General features: G+C 43.3%; 2 protein-coding genes across 2 annotated transcripts in view; both read left to right on the forward strand.

Annotated features, from left to right (window-relative positions):
- Window positions 1-97: 97 nt before the first annotated feature.
- On the forward strand, window positions 98-4,692 carry LOC139351128 (protein NLRC3-like). Its single transcript, XM_070992857.1, has 5 exons — window positions 98-1,942; window positions 2,199-2,372; window positions 2,779-2,952; window positions 3,141-3,187; window positions 3,430-4,692. Exons 1-5 carry the CDS (start codon window positions 144-146, stop codon window positions 3,960-3,962), a joined length of 2,727 nt encoding a protein of 908 aa, XP_070848958.1. The 5' UTR covers window positions 98-143; the 3' UTR covers window positions 3,963-4,692.
- A 6,601-nt stretch (window positions 4,693-11,293) lies between these two features.
- Window positions 11,294-15,063, forward strand: part of LOC139351154 (serine/threonine-protein kinase DCLK2-like) — a 13,495-nt gene continuing 9,725 nt past the window's right edge. Inside the window, exon 1 of the mRNA XM_070992889.1 lies at window positions 11,294-11,848. Coding sequence (XP_070848990.1) covers window positions 11,413-11,848 — 436 coding nt within the window. The 5' untranslated portion in view covers window positions 11,294-11,412. The remainder of the gene's footprint in view (window positions 11,849-15,063) is intronic.

A 15,063-nucleotide genomic window follows, 5' to 3' on the forward strand; every position in this document is an offset into this window, starting at 1 on the left:
GCAGACTACCCCTGCGCCAAGTGTGGAAAGAAATTCCAAAGTATGCATCAAGTTTTAGAGTTTCAGTCAAAAATTCATATTTAAGTCAAGATGTTTGCTTGTGATATGTAGCATGACCTAGCTAAAATTGCTTAACATCAAGCATGCATTTTATAATTACAGGGTACACCCCCCTTTGGAAAGCAAAGAAGAATCTGAAAGAAGCAATGCAAAAGAAATTTACTTTGATATCTGAAGGTAATGGCGACAAAGGGAGATCCCTGAACGACATCTACTCAGCGCTAATCGTCACCATCGGAGAGAGCGAAGGGCCATATGAGGAACATGAATTCAGACACACCAAACATAAATTGGAGGAATTGTCTGAGCAATTAGTCAACCTCCGTGACATCTTCAAACCTTTGCTTGGCCAAGAGAAACCCCACAGAACAGTCCTGACGAAGGGCGTCGCAGGCATTGGAAAATCATTTGCCGTGCAGAAATTCATTCTCGACTGGGCTGAGGGGAGAGAAAACCAGGACGTCGATTTCATTTTCTGTCTTGCTTTCCGGGAGGTGAATTTAAGTACACATAACAAAAGCTTGTACATGCTCCTGACTGAATTACACCCTGCAGTTCAGAGTTTGAAAGACCCAGAGGATTTCAACAAAGCCAGAGTCCTGGTGATCCTGGACGGCCTTGATGAAAGCAGACTTCAACTGGACTTCAAGAACGAGCCGGTGGCATCTGTCAGCGAGGTGACATCTGTGGGCAATCTTCTTGTAAACCTCATCCAGGGTAACCTTCTTCCTAACGCAAACCTTTGGATAACATCCCGTCCAGCAGCAGCCAGTCAGATCCCTGCAAAGTTTGTTGACATGGTGACAGAGATGAGAGGATTCAGCGACCCACAAAAAGAGGAGTACTTCAGAAGGCAGTTTAATCAGGACTTGAGCCTCGCTGAGAGGATCGTTTCGCACATTCGCTCTTCACCGAGTCTCGACATCATGTGCCAGATCCCCATCTTCTGCTGGATTTCTGGCATATTATTTCAGGAGGTCTTTGGGAGAGACGAGAAAGCTGAAATCCCTCAAACTTTAACAGAGATGATGGCACATTTCCTGTTTGCCCAGGCAAAACGCAGAAACAGAAAGTATGATCGGGAAACTGAGGAAAACAAAGAGGACCTTCTGAAGACACACAGAGAATTTCTTCTGAAACTCGGGAAGCTTGCATTTATTCACCTGCAGAACAACAATCTCATTTTCTATGAAGAAGACCTGGAAGACTGTGGCATTGACATAAAAGAGGCAACCATCTACTCTGGATTTTGTACTACAGTTCTTCAGGAAGAAAAAGTCTTTTCCCAGAAAAGGGTCTTCTTCTTTTTGCACCTGACCATTCAGGAGTTCTTTGCAGCTCTTTTTGTCTACAACTGTTTCACAAACAAGAATATAACAGAGCTCGGTAACTTCCTCAGCCTGAAGCAGAAAGAGCATACTTTGCTTGATCTTGTGAAGGAGACAGTCGACAAAGTTTTAGGGATGAAGAACGGCCACCTGGATTTCTTCCTGCGATTCTTACTTGGCCTCATGGTCGTACCCAACCGGAGAGTCCTCCAGGGTCTGCTGACATCGCCAGACCCAAGCCAAGATACCGACAGGAAAATCTTGACTTACCTGAAAGCCATCCGCAGGAAGGCCCTCTCTCCAGACAGCAGCATCAACCTCTTCCAGGCCATGGTCGAGATGAGAGATCACAAAGTTAAAGATGAGATCGAGGAATATCTGAAATCTTCTCATCATTTGAAAACAGAGCTGACTCCCCTGCACTGCTCTGCACTCGCCTACATGTTGCAGGTATCGAGGAATGATCTGGATGTGTTGGACTTGAAGAGTTTCAAGACATCAGAGGAGGGCAGAAGGAGGCTGATACCAGCTGTGAGGTGCAGCAGAAAGGCCATGTAAGTTTACTGTCCCTGTAATAAGTAAAAGAACCAGGTTGTTGACCTTCATCTCAGGCTACATACACTCCCAAGAATCTCCACTAACAAGGTTGTTAGGACAACCTGTATGTTAGCTAATAGGAAAAGTGAAGCAGACTGGTCCCCCTTGTTGTAGATAGAAATTACATCCTTGGTACATATTCTATGTCCTGTATATCTTTTAATAGTTGCACCTTTTTCTTCATCATGTTATGACTCTGTTATCCACTCCTAGACTGGCAGACTGCAAAGTGACTCAGGAGTGGGTGAGCCACCTGACCTTTGGTCTCAGGTTCCCCTACTTACCTCTGAGAGATCTGGATCTGAGCAACAATGACCTGAAAGATTCCGGAGTAAAGCTGCTCTGTGATGGACTGTCGAGTCAGTCCTGTAGGCTGGAGATACTGAGGTACACGTTAAGCTGCGTTTCCACCAAACATTTTGAATCCTTGGAACCAATACGTAATTCGTGCAAAATGTGCCTAAACCCTCAATCTGTTTAGTGTTTCCACTGCCAGCTGTACTCTTAAACGAAGGCAGGGTTAGGTCACAGGGCTTGACACCTGTTCTTCTGCTTCACTCACATGCTTTCGGACTTTTACGTGTTCCTTGGCAGAGTTCATTCTTTGCATGGCTTCTGATTGATGCTCTTTCATTCAGCTGATTCCTCCTGCTTCAGATTCCACTTAACACCATCAAACTCTCATGTAATGTTTCTCCATCCACTTCTTTTTTTGAATTGGAGCTGCCACATTCATTCATTGCTAGTGATGATGCTCTATACAACTCAAACATGAACGCTCTTCTTTTCTCAGGTTGTCAGGTTGTTTGGTCACAGAGGACGGCTGTGCTCATCTGGCCTCGGCTCTAGAGTCCAACCCCTCCTATCTGATGGAGCTGGATCTGAGCTTTAACAACCCAGGAGACTCAGGAAAGAAGTTGCTGTCCAAGCTAAAGAGTGATGAACGATACAAGCTCGTCAAGCTTGAGTAATTATAATCCTAGATTTTTGATATTTCTACCTAACTGAGAGAGAAGTGCTTCCGGACCGCTACAGAGTGAAACTAGATTGTAGATAAGAGTTTTACACCAGAGCTACACTGTTCAAGGTCCTTGAAGTATAGTTACTTCTCGCTGTTCTTTGTCTGAAAGTCTTAATTCTTGTTTTCCTTCACAGTGTTGAAAATGCTGGAATTCATCGGATGAAACCAGGATTCAAGAAATGTAAGTATCTGTGGAAATCCTGAACATATACTCAATGTTGGGACCACTATGGTAAAGTTCAAACAGTTATATCAATTAACTGGTAAATGTAATTATTTTACTGTATGTTTTGCCTCTTACAACGATAGAGCCACGTAAATCAAACCAAGACATGATAAGCCATAAACACAATAGCTGACAGTTCTTCCTGGAGGGGAAGCGCTCAGCAGTGCTCCTGAAGTGAAGTGTTTTCTGACCTCCAGATGCCTGTGAGCTCACTTTGGATCCCAACACAGCCCACAAGAACCTCCTTCTCTCTGAAGACAAAAGAAAGGTGAGCTGGGTGGAATGGGAGCAGCCACATCCCGATCACCAGGAAAGGTTTGATTGCTGCCAACAGGTGCTGTGTGAACAGGGTCTGACTGGGCGCTGCTACTGGGAGCTGGAGGTGTTAGAGCCCTTCAATATCGGGTTAATGTACAGAACCATTGGCAGGAAAGGGGATGGGAATGATTGCAAGCTGGGGCGCAATGATAAGTCTTGGTGTCTGATTTGCTCTGAAGATGGTTGGCATGTTTGTCATGGCAACAACATGGTCAGCGTATCCTCCCACTGCTCGCGCTCCAGTCGGGTGGGAGTGTACCTGGATTGGCTGGCCGGGACTCTGTCCTTCTACAGAGTTTCCTTTGACAGTCAGATCTGTCTCTATACTTACAAAGCAAAGTTCACCGAGCCCCTCTATCCTGCTATCGAACTTCACACTGTTTCCTCTGCATCGTTTGGTCAGCTAACTTGAGAAACCAAGAGTGGAGATTTGCATGTGGACGGTTGAGACATGTCCTATGCAATCAAGGGACTGGTGAAATCGCCTGACCAATACTTTTAGCAATCTAGACTTGTGTCATTTTAGAAAACACACAGGATTTGCTGCTCCTGTCTGTTAGTACCAGGTCTCCGCTATCAGGGTTGTCAGCCTTGGCAGCTTTAAAGAGAAGTTATGATGTTAGATCGGGAGGATGAAAAGTAAAATGAATAAATTAGACAAGTTTTTGCCAGCTGAAATCCACACACGCCTTTTACTCTGATAATACTGTTATGTTTTTGTATGATGGGAGTGGTCAGCTAGGACCTCAGATCGTGTTTGAAAAATGTTTTTAACCAACCTCTGAGGTCAAGATGAGTCATGAAAAAACATTGCTTTACAGTAAGAGGAGGGAGCAGGGCCGGTTGTAGGCAGGCAAATATGAAGGGGCAGTCAGAAATGTGAAGGAGGCATCATGCTCCAGCACTTTTCCCCCCTGTGCTCATAGTAACAGTGTTTTCTTCATTGAATTGGGTTGTTAGCTATGTGTCCAACCCCAACTTAGAGAAGTGGATTGCACTTAGTCAGGCCTCTACCTTCAGACCTGTCCAACTTGGGTGTCCCACCTGAAGACTAAGCTCCTGCTGGTATAGCTCTTAAGGTCACTGAGGCACGCAAACCCCCTGACCACAATAAGGTGGCAATCCCTCAAGGGGGGAAACTGAAAAATAAAAATAAAATAAAATAAAATAAAATAAAATAAAATAAAATAAAATAAAATAAAATAAAATAAAATATCCTTCATCCAGATTTGATCAACCAACAACATAACATTCATCCTAACTGGATGGCCTAAATCTCAAATAAATTTTAACCTAAAGTAAGACTTCACACACTATAATCAATATTTATAAAAAACTGGTGGTGGTGTTACACCAGTCATTTGTCTTCAGTCTGTCACATGCAGCTTGTGCTTGTTGTGACTGAGAAAACGCAGCTGCTTCTCCAAAGTCTTACCGCTCCGTGGTCGGCGGATTTTTCCGCTACTGCAGATAATTTTGTCAACTTGTAATGTATTAATTTTGTGAGTATATTAAAAATGTGCTTTCTCAACTTCTAAAAGTTTGATTTGAGGGGGCAAGACATTTATTTGAGGGGGCGCTGCCCCATCTTGCCCCTGCGTAGAGCCGGCCTTGGGAGGGAGAGGGGAGACTGCTTAAAGATTCATTTTTTTAAACAGTGTAAGAATAGCTCTGTTAACTGTTGTGTATTTCTTGTAATATAATTCATTATACCTGAAATATACATTAAATAATATGAAAATGACATATGAAAATGAAATGAAATATAAATGTATAAATTATAAATAATTATAAGTAAATTATAAGTAATATAAATATAAATACATTTATATATTTTATATGAATTAAATATACCTTTCATTAACCTGAAAGTTTCAGGTGCATTTTCAGTACACTGAGACCAATATTTTTCATAACATACAGTATAATGTGGGTTTTAAACATGTTAAACAGATTTTAAAAGTCTAAACTCCCAGATGTATTTCTGCAATCAGTATCCACTTTACTTTCAATGTACAGGTTTGACCAACATGCAGTTGTATTTTGTAAAGATCAGTGATTTCCTGTTTTATTCTGTTTTTGACCAAAGCCTCATGGGCATTCATAAAGCCTTCTTGATTCTAAAAGTTGTCAGAAAACTTTTTAAAAATATATTCAGCAGGGCTGTGTCGCAGCATTTCTTTCTTTTAACCAAAGAGTTAATATAACAATAGCCGAGCATCAGGGAGAAGAAAACACTGAATTTGTCAAAAAGAAGCCTATTAAGTTTGTATGACTGTTAAAAAATACATAATACAGACAGAATCAAGTTCCTAAAACTATCAGGAAAATGCATCTCTGATGCAACATTCACAGGAAATAATCTGCTCAAAATTCATCCGAATCGCTTGTTTTACTTCCTGCAGATATTGTGTTCAACTTTTTTCTGTTTTTTTGTGCAATTTATTGGTTGTTATTCACAGAACAGTCAATTTTTTCAGGCCTGTATGTTTTGACTCTGCATCAGTTACAATGGGAAATACAGAGATCTTGTGTTATACTTTATTTGAAACTCAGTGAGTGTATTAAGGACTCCAGCTGCTCCCTCCATCATCTATTCTTTCGATATTCTCTATACTAACAACAGCAGATTTGTAGCTCAGATTCTTTTATTCTTTACCAACTAGTTTTTGTGCCTAAACAGGTGATTGTCGTGCATGATGTCCTTCAAACAGTGTGAAATAGAAAATAGAAAGCTAACATGCTCATAGCTCAATATAAAGATAAATATCAGCTCTAATCATTAATCAGCAGCAGCTTTTAAACGAGACACTCGTATTAGCGTTAGCCTCCATGTCTGCTGAGCTGTACTCGCTTTGTGCATTGTGTTTAAACTGTGTGCATTTTTGTGTCCTGTAGGTTTGTGTTGTGTTTGTTAAAGGTCCCTAAACTGTTATTGTTTGTAGCCTCGCTAGCAGCATGACTCAATGTCCATCACGCTGATCCCGACTGAAATATCTCAACAACCATTTGATGGATTAGCGTGAAATTTGGCACAGAAATGCACTTTATCTGGAGGATGAATACTTTTGATGAAAGAGATCCCCTGACTTCTCATGTAGCGGCACCAGCAGGTCAGAATTTTAATTTTGACCTCATGGTGGTCAATGGCATTCCCTCCAGCTTCAGCCATACTTAATGCTGAGCGCTAATTAGCAGTACTTTGTGCTCAGAGCTAATTAGCTGCTGTTAGCATGCTAATGCATAAAACAGCAAACAACATTATATTGCTAAACTTGCATTGGGACGACGTTAGCATGCTGCTGTTAGCATTTAGCTCAAAGCTCTGCTGTGTCTTAGCACAGGCTCGCAGAGTTGCTACCATGGCAACAGACTCTTTGTTTGGTTCCTTTAAGCTGAAACAAGGAATAAAATAAGAATCTGTTTCGTATGAAAACTGTTACACTCCTCCTAAAACATCTTTTCAGAATCAAGTTAAAACATTTTTGTTCATGTATTTCAGATTTGAAGTGTTAAAAATGATAAATGTCCAGTATTCATATACAATTGAAGTGATGTTTCTGATTGTTTCTGAGTGTTTTCATGTAATAAAAATAAGCTTTTTGACTCAATGTTGCTGTGAAAGTTGTCTCCTTAACCTTGCAAAGCAAGACCAGAATCAATATACAGGTGATGTAAACGTTTCACTAACACTTCATGTCAATAGACAAATGTGTCCCTGATGTAAGTATACAAAGTTGATTTTTTAGTTTTTATCCTGTGTCCTTTTGTCTTTAAGCTTCTATGTCACTGTTTTTGTCTGTCTTTAATACTTTGCTGGCTGTAACAACTTAATTTCCCCAGCGTGCAGATCAATAGAGTTTATCTTATCTCAAATGTGTCACTGAGCTGTCAGCCGTCTTTGTTTCTAGCTAAAAAAAAAAATTTTATTAACCAGTTCAGGGTCTGCATATATTAAAGGTGAGAGATAAATGATGCAGCTGATCACTGGATCAAGAATCACCATTTAAAGAGCCTAATCTGACTACATGAGCCGCTCTGTCAGGATGAGCCTCCAGTGGGATAAACTAGCCTATCAAATTTTGGAGGTTTTTGACTATAACTCCCCCATAATTATCTGTACTGGTTCATGTGTAGAGGAGCATAATGGCCGTCCACCTTGTCCTGTTGGGATGAATGGTTCAGTGGTTTGGCTGGCAGTAAAGGGTGGGGCAGTCTGGCTGCCTCGGGTCCCAGCTGTCGGCCCTGGACTCACAGAGGGAGGGTGGGGCCTCCATCATCCATGTGTCACAATAAGAGCCCTGACTTCTACAAAAGGAAAGCAACAAGAGGAGGGATGCATGAAGCATAATATCACTGAGGAAGGTTAAGATCTGAAGGGTGCTCTTTAGTTACAGAGTCCAGAAACTAAAGAGAAAGTTTATAATGATGCTACATCATGAGGAGCTGAGCATCAACAAAGAAAACATGCATACTAGGAAACAGAGTTAGACAAAAGCACCAATACCACCATCACATCCTGTAAATATGAAGCTAAGGCCAGGAGATGTTAGCTTAGCAGAACGTGAACACTAGAAATGGAGAAACAGCCAGCTGACCTCTGTCCAAACAAACTCGCTGAACAACACGTTATATCTAGATTGACCTACACAAAAATTGAGAAAAAAATGACAAATTGTGCTTTTCTCTGCTACATATTCAAGAGATGAAAACCATATGTTGACCAATAGTGATTAAAAAAACTTTTTTAAAGGATTGTGACAGAGCAGGATATTTTACAGCTGAAAAATCAGCTCTGGTAGATAAACTAACAGTTTCCAAATTACCTTGAGCATAATTTTGCATTTCTGTACCGGAATTGATTGTTTGTCATCACTCGACATCACACACACACACACACACACACACACACACACACACACACACACACACACACACACACGCACCCACCAATACATGAACCGGTCTGATTTATCGGTCCAGCTCTACCTGAGACTGACGCCACCTACAAAAAATAAAACGAACAGAAACATACTGACATAAACAGACACAACCTCAACAAATGTTTAGTCACAAGCACCTCAGCCTCATTAAATATTTAGCTCCCTAATGGAGGAGAATTATTTATTACTGCAGCCATTATAGTAATTAATCATCTTTTATTTATCTGCAAATCTGTTTTGTCGCATTTTGCATGAAAAAATACCCATTTTATTATTACTAATACTGATGTTAAACCTGTCCAAGCAGCAGCAGTGGACATTAATATCACAGCAGTCAGTGTGGAGCTAAAAGCAACAACAGAAAACTGCAGTAAAAGCAGTAATAGTACTAAAAGGAGAAGAAGTAGCAGTACTGCTGCCTGTAGTTGACAATGATGTTTTAAAGTTAATGTCACCAGTTCATAATCACAGAAAAGGAAAGCTATAGGAAATATGCTAAATATGAAGCTAAAGCCTGTTAGCTTAGCAGAAAGACTGGACACAGGGGGAAACAGCTAGCATGGCTCTGTCCAGCACCTTTAAAGCTCTCTATTTAACATGTTTTATTGCTATTTAATCTGTGCAAGCCAGCATTTCTAAATACACTCCGTTAACACGTTATATCACATTTAATTAGCAAAAAAACAGAAGTGCAAAAATGACATGTTGTGGTTCTACGGGGAGTTTTGACCCAGACTATTTCCTGGGCAGGTGCAAGCTAATGTTAGCGCCTTGCTAAGCTTATGGTGTCAAATTAGTTTCTAATGTTAACTGTTGATAAGAAAGAGAATAAGCATATTTCACTTCCTTTAAACTACATTTATTACTGTTAGCTAATTATCAATTAATATGAATACATCATGTAAAATATAATCTAAACTGTTCTCTGTCACGTTTTTAGGATGTTGTTGTGCGTTTGTATGATGCGTGACTTAACTGCGGAGGCTGGCTGCAGCGGTCAACACAATAAAACTGAGCGAATCTGAATTTGAGAGACAAAAGGCAGAAAGAGCGAGAGACTGGTCGAGCGAGCTGCACAAAGAGCGAGAGAGAGAGGGCGGGCGGGAGGAGGGCCGCTGTCATCACGTACAGCCGCGGATGAGCGGGGAGGGGCGGAGGCGCTCAGCCGGTTTCTCCTCTCTCTCTGCTGCAGCGGCCATGCTGCTGTCCGCCGCTTGTCTCGGTGCATCCCGGTCCTCCGCCGGTGCAACCTGCCGCAGCCGCATCCCTGAATCCCAGGTTAGCGGACCGGCCTGGACCGGGTCGTAGCGGTTCGGTCCGCCTGGAGCAGCAGGATACGCCGGAGCAGACCGGAACAGGGCACCGGGGGAAGAGGAGAAAGCCTCCATAGCAACAAACCGGTTTCACGGCATTATTGGTAGGTGCCTCCCTCTGTGTGTGTGTGTGTGTGTGTGTGTGTGTGTGTGTGTGTGTGTGTGTGTGTGTGTGTGTGTGTGTGTGTGTGTGTGTGTGAATGGCGCTGTCAGCACAGCTTAGCAGTGTTTGGGCGGATAGATGGATAAAGTCAATTCGTTTATCAGATAAAGGGACAAACAGGTTTTCTCATATTTTGATGTGCACGCTCGTGTTTTGTGTCTGGCTTCAGGTAAATTCAATTTGACTGGAAATCAATGGAAATTTCCCCCCTTTGCTGCAAATTAAATGTGACTAAAATGAGGTCAGTTTAACTTACAAGCTCTTTTTCATGTTTGATGTGACAGAAATACTTTCATATTGTGCATGCAAATGCAACGAGAGGCAAAGGGACTGATGATGTCCAAAGGAAGCCGAGTCTGTGTGGCATTGTGCTCAAAATTCAGCGCTGATTAAATGCAAGCCTGTGTTCAGAGCCCTAAATGACTTAATTCAATAAAAAATCTTCCTCTTTCTGCACCAGGACTGAGGCTTGAAGGCTGAATGTGCCAGTTGTTGTTATCTTAGGATGGAGGATCTAAACTATGTGATGGAGGGACGTTGAGATTGAGACATTGAGAAGACAGTGTGACTGGGACAGAAACCCCCAAACAAACCGGATTACCAAGACTACAAACAGTCCTAAAGCAGGACCGGGCTTGTACTGGGTTTACACTACAATGTACTGGGTTTAGAGCCAGACCAGTGGGACTACAGCTGGGTTAGAGAAACTGAGGGAAGGTCACTACGAGGACGTGTCCAAATCATCAATAGAGTTTAGACGTATCCCATAGTTGGACAGGCGGCGGTTTGGACAGTGTCCATCTACAGCCATCACAGCATCAAAGTGGCCTTCAGTAAAACACTGGACTACATCCTGACTGATCAATACAAGACTCTGGATCACACCATCAATGAAATACTTGAATTTTAGGACTCTGCTTGTGGAGGAAGTCCTGTTTCAGGTTCTGACCGTGTGAAATAAAGTGGTCACCTGATCTCCAGACGGATACGACACTACAGCAAGGACCGCATACAAGCTACCAGAAAACAGTCTCATTTTTGGGTTTTGGTTCGTCAGACCAGCTGGACTACAAAGCATTTTAGAAGTCTGCATGTTGAACGTCACAGGGATTACAGCCGGGTTTTGAAAATCCAAAAACACATTTTGAGGACAACAACCAGATTGCTGTGTCTAAAAGTCAAAACGGCTGCTGGTTTGACATCACTTTTAATGGGATTATAGAATATCCTGGCACTACAAAAATTACCAGCTGCTGGGTCTACAGCGAGCGACCAAATTTACAGCACATTATCAGGACGACAGAGCAGGTTCTTCAGACCAAGGTAGTCCTGCTGTAACCTGCTCAAAACAAAGACCAGGATAAGAGTCACTGTTCATCGCTGTTGGAAGATGGACCTTAAGTAGCAGGGACTCTGTTGAACACTACTGCACCAGTGTCCATCATGTCTTTGAGTAAGACCCTCGAGCTGGAGCACTTCGATGAACGCGACAAAGTTCGCCGGGGACGCTCCACCCGCACCAAGAGAGATGACTCCACCGGCAGCGCTGGCGGCGGAGGGTCTGGGCCCAGCTCCAGGGGCAGCAGCCTGGTCCCTAGCCCTGCCCACAGCGCCAACTGCAGCTACTACCGGACCCGGACCCTTCAGGCGCTCACCTCGGAGAAAAAGGCCAAAAAGGTCCGGTTCTATCGCAATGGGGACCGGTACTTCAAAGGTCTGGTGTACGCTGTTTCCAGTGACCGGTTCCGCTCCTACGACGCTCTGCTGATGGAGCTGACACGCTCGTTGTCGGATAACCTGCATCTACCGCAAGGGGTGCGCACGATCTACACTGTAGACGGCAGCAAGAAGATCACCAGTATGGACGAGCTGGTGGAAGGTAGGACTTCCTCTTTTCTCTACCGTGTTTTGCTTTCTACTTAAAGAGGTCAGAGTTAGACGAGAAGCTAAGCTAGCTAGCTAGCTAAATGCTGGCTGGTTGTAGCTTCATACTTCAACGAATAAGCATATTTCCGAAAACGTCCAACTATTCCTGGTTGGAACACTGCACAGGAAATACGTGTTCTGATACAAAACATGTGCAGCCTTAATGTAATATCGCCCCCTGCTGACCAGTTCTGACTGGCGCTCAATGTACACTCTCATTGTGGTTGGTAGTGATGTCTTGAGCCGGTCATTAGGCTCGGGTTTAAGGCCGATCCTGGCATTTTTATTGGGTTGATCCTGGCTAACTAAAGCCTGATCCAGTCCAGTTGTCACTGAACACTTAAGTTTCTGGTGTTTTCTGTCTTTGCTGCCTGTCGCACCTCCACGCTGTCACTGCAAAGCTCGTCTCTCCCATTAATAAATGGACTTCTGATGTGCTGTAACGTGACATAACAGTCAGCTGTCACTTAGTCGTAACTGTCCAGACTACCTGTCATTCTCTCCATCGATCAATCGATCTTCCTCCTTTAACTTCCTCACTGTCTCCTTCCTCTTCGTGAACACACTTGAATTATTTATCTCCGTGCACATCAGCAGCAGAATAGTAAGTCGATTATCAAACAGGCCGTCAGGTACGGAGCTCATTGAAGTCACAGTGAGCAGAAAATCAGCTTTCACCTTGTGACTTTTCAGGGATTTATATCCCAAAAAAATCTCACAAATCTCACATCCGCCGTCCAATCAGACTGCCTGTCTCTCCCTTACTGGTATCGCATTGGGTTTAAATGATCCGTCCCGTGGGGGGAATCGGCCTTTGTGTCAACGCATGAAAGTCGAAGCTGGCGAATCTTCCTCGTCTGAACTCTAAATATAAACGTCCATGAGAATAAAGAGGTTTCTTTGTGACAGCTGTAAGGCCGTCAGTCTGCTCTTCCTCTCTGAAGTCAGTTGGACAGAAACAGACCAGCGGCTGAGTAACATCACTTATCATCAATATTGATGTGTGACTGGTTGTAATGTCCGCTAACGAGCGATCGAGCCAGGAAGCCGCTCAGTCAGAGACGCACTAAAGCGCAGATGCATCACTCTGAAGCTCTTTGTGCAGTTAATAAACTTCAAGCAGAGCAGACCATGATGGAGCTTCTGCAGCAGAAGCTCTTCACTGTCCAGATTTAACCGAATAACGCTGACAGATTGGTGGAAGCTCTGCTGAATATCAAAGTGCTTTAAAGGAATATTTGTAGTGTGAGCAGCTGTGAAAGGAGCCTTCAGAGATCACACCTGACCTTTAGGGTGGAGGTCCAGCCTCACTCAGAGCCCACAGCTCTGCTCTCACCCCTGACCCCAACTGTCCAAACGCCAAAAATATATAATCCACAGCGTTAGAAAACACACATTTAACAACAGACAACAGACACTTTAGAAGTCTGAATCAACATTTTTTCTTAAAAAATGAATTCTCTGATCGTCCAACTGATCAAAAAATGAATCGTTTCAGTACTAAAATGTTGCACCTGTTTAAAATGCAGCCATGGCCCTCAGCAGGAAGTGCTCACACACACACACACACACACACACACACACACACACACACACACACACGCACACACGCACATTCACACACACACACACACACACACACACACACACACAGGGTGTTTTGCTTGCAGTCCGTCAGGTATTTGAATAAAACCCAGAGCCGTCCTGTCCGGCTGCTTTGAATAGCAAAGTGAAAGTCAGCACATGGTGAGACAAGGTCACACACACATTACCTGGTGTGTGTGTGTGTGTGTGTGTGTGTGTGTGTGTGTGTGTGTGTGTGTGTGTGTGTGTGTGTGTGTGTGTGTGTGTGTGTGTGAGTGAGAGAGTGAGAACATGCACTCGGGATGAAAGGGGGAAAGGTGTGTTTTTGAGGGTTACGGAGGCTGACAAGTTTGCATGAGAAAGGTGTGTGTTGGAAAGATGGTGAGCTCTGCCGCGAGGTACAGAGAGAGAGAGGAGCCATTTTTAACCATATAAGGCAAAACAGGAGAGTGACTGCGGGCTGCTCTGCGCGTGATTGGCTGAAATCTGCAGGAGAGATTTAGTGTGATTTATACACTTAATAAAAAACTTCATTTATTAAAGCTGCACCACTTAAAGACGATAAAAGAGAGAATGATGAACATGATTTTGTGTCCTTCAATCCACCAGAATCATTAACACAAAGACAGAAACAAGCGAGACACGACATCAAGACCAGTGAAAGACACAAAAGGCAAAACACACACAGAATACCAGACCAGCAGTCCTCCAGACCAGCAGTCCTCCAGACCAGCAGCCTCCCTCTGCTCATACTGGGACTGTCCCAGTTCAGGTGCACCTCCTTTGGCACACCTGAGCAGAGCTGGAGAGGACGGGAGAGGAGAAGGGACAAACAGCACAGAGAGCGCAGAGAGCTGTAACACAGTGGAGTAAAAAGTACAAGAGTAGAAGTACAGTACAAGTACATTTTCTTCTAATACTTACGAGGACTGACGGCCGGAGTGGCGCACCTCGTTACCAGCAGAGTGTCGAGCTCAGAGAGAGACGAGTGGATCTGACATCTGCTGTCACCTTCACTTCACCCGCTGTCCACACACACACACACACACACACACACACACACACACACACACAGGCTGTATTGCTACAGTGAACTCACCTCTCACAGCGTGAGACAAATATCAGTAGTCAGTTCAGAGTTCGGTGCACCATGAGATCCATCAGACGATCCCTAAAATGAGTTGCCTTCAGGTTTGTGGTAATTTTGTGTTTTACTGTCTTGTGGTAATGCAGTAGGGACCAATCTGCAAAGGCTTGATGTTAAATTCAGCTGCTAAACATTTAGTTTTGCTAAAAGAAAGAGAAATAAAATGGATCAACCCTAACCCTTGAACATCCTTGAACGCACCATCTGTTCATCCATCAGTACGAGGACTAATGACAGTTTGAGTGACTGGTTTATAGGTTGTTTGGCAATGATGTCACGTCACTCTTGTTATGTCGTGAACGGCAGATGGAGGCAGGAAGTGATTTTCTGCGCAGGAAGCACGATGACACTCAAATATTGATGTTTTGCAAATTGATTGAACAAAGAAACCAGGAGGAGCTTTTATCGAGAACCTAATTTCACTAAACTAGCACAGT

Source organism: Chaetodon trifascialis, chromosome 23 (assembly GCF_039877785.1).
Source record: "Chaetodon trifascialis isolate fChaTrf1 chromosome 23, fChaTrf1.hap1, whole genome shotgun sequence".
In the NCBI taxonomy this organism is placed as follows: Eukaryota; Metazoa; Chordata; class Actinopteri; order Chaetodontiformes; family Chaetodontidae; genus Chaetodon; species Chaetodon trifascialis.

Excerpts from the sequence above, each read along its gene's own strand:
- LOC139351128 (XM_070992857.1), top strand. The coding sequence starts at position 144 with ATGCATTTTATAATTACAGGGTACACCCCCCTTTGGAAAGCAAAGAAG. Across the intron at positions 1,943-2,198 it reads AGGTGCAGCAGAAAGGCCAT|ACTGGCAGACTGCAAAGTGA; the intron begins GTAAGTTTACTG and ends ATCCACTCCTAG. Across the intron at positions 2,373-2,778 it reads TGTAGGCTGGAGATACTGAG|GTTGTCAGGTTGTTTGGTCA; the intron begins GTACACGTTAAG and ends TTCTTTTCTCAG.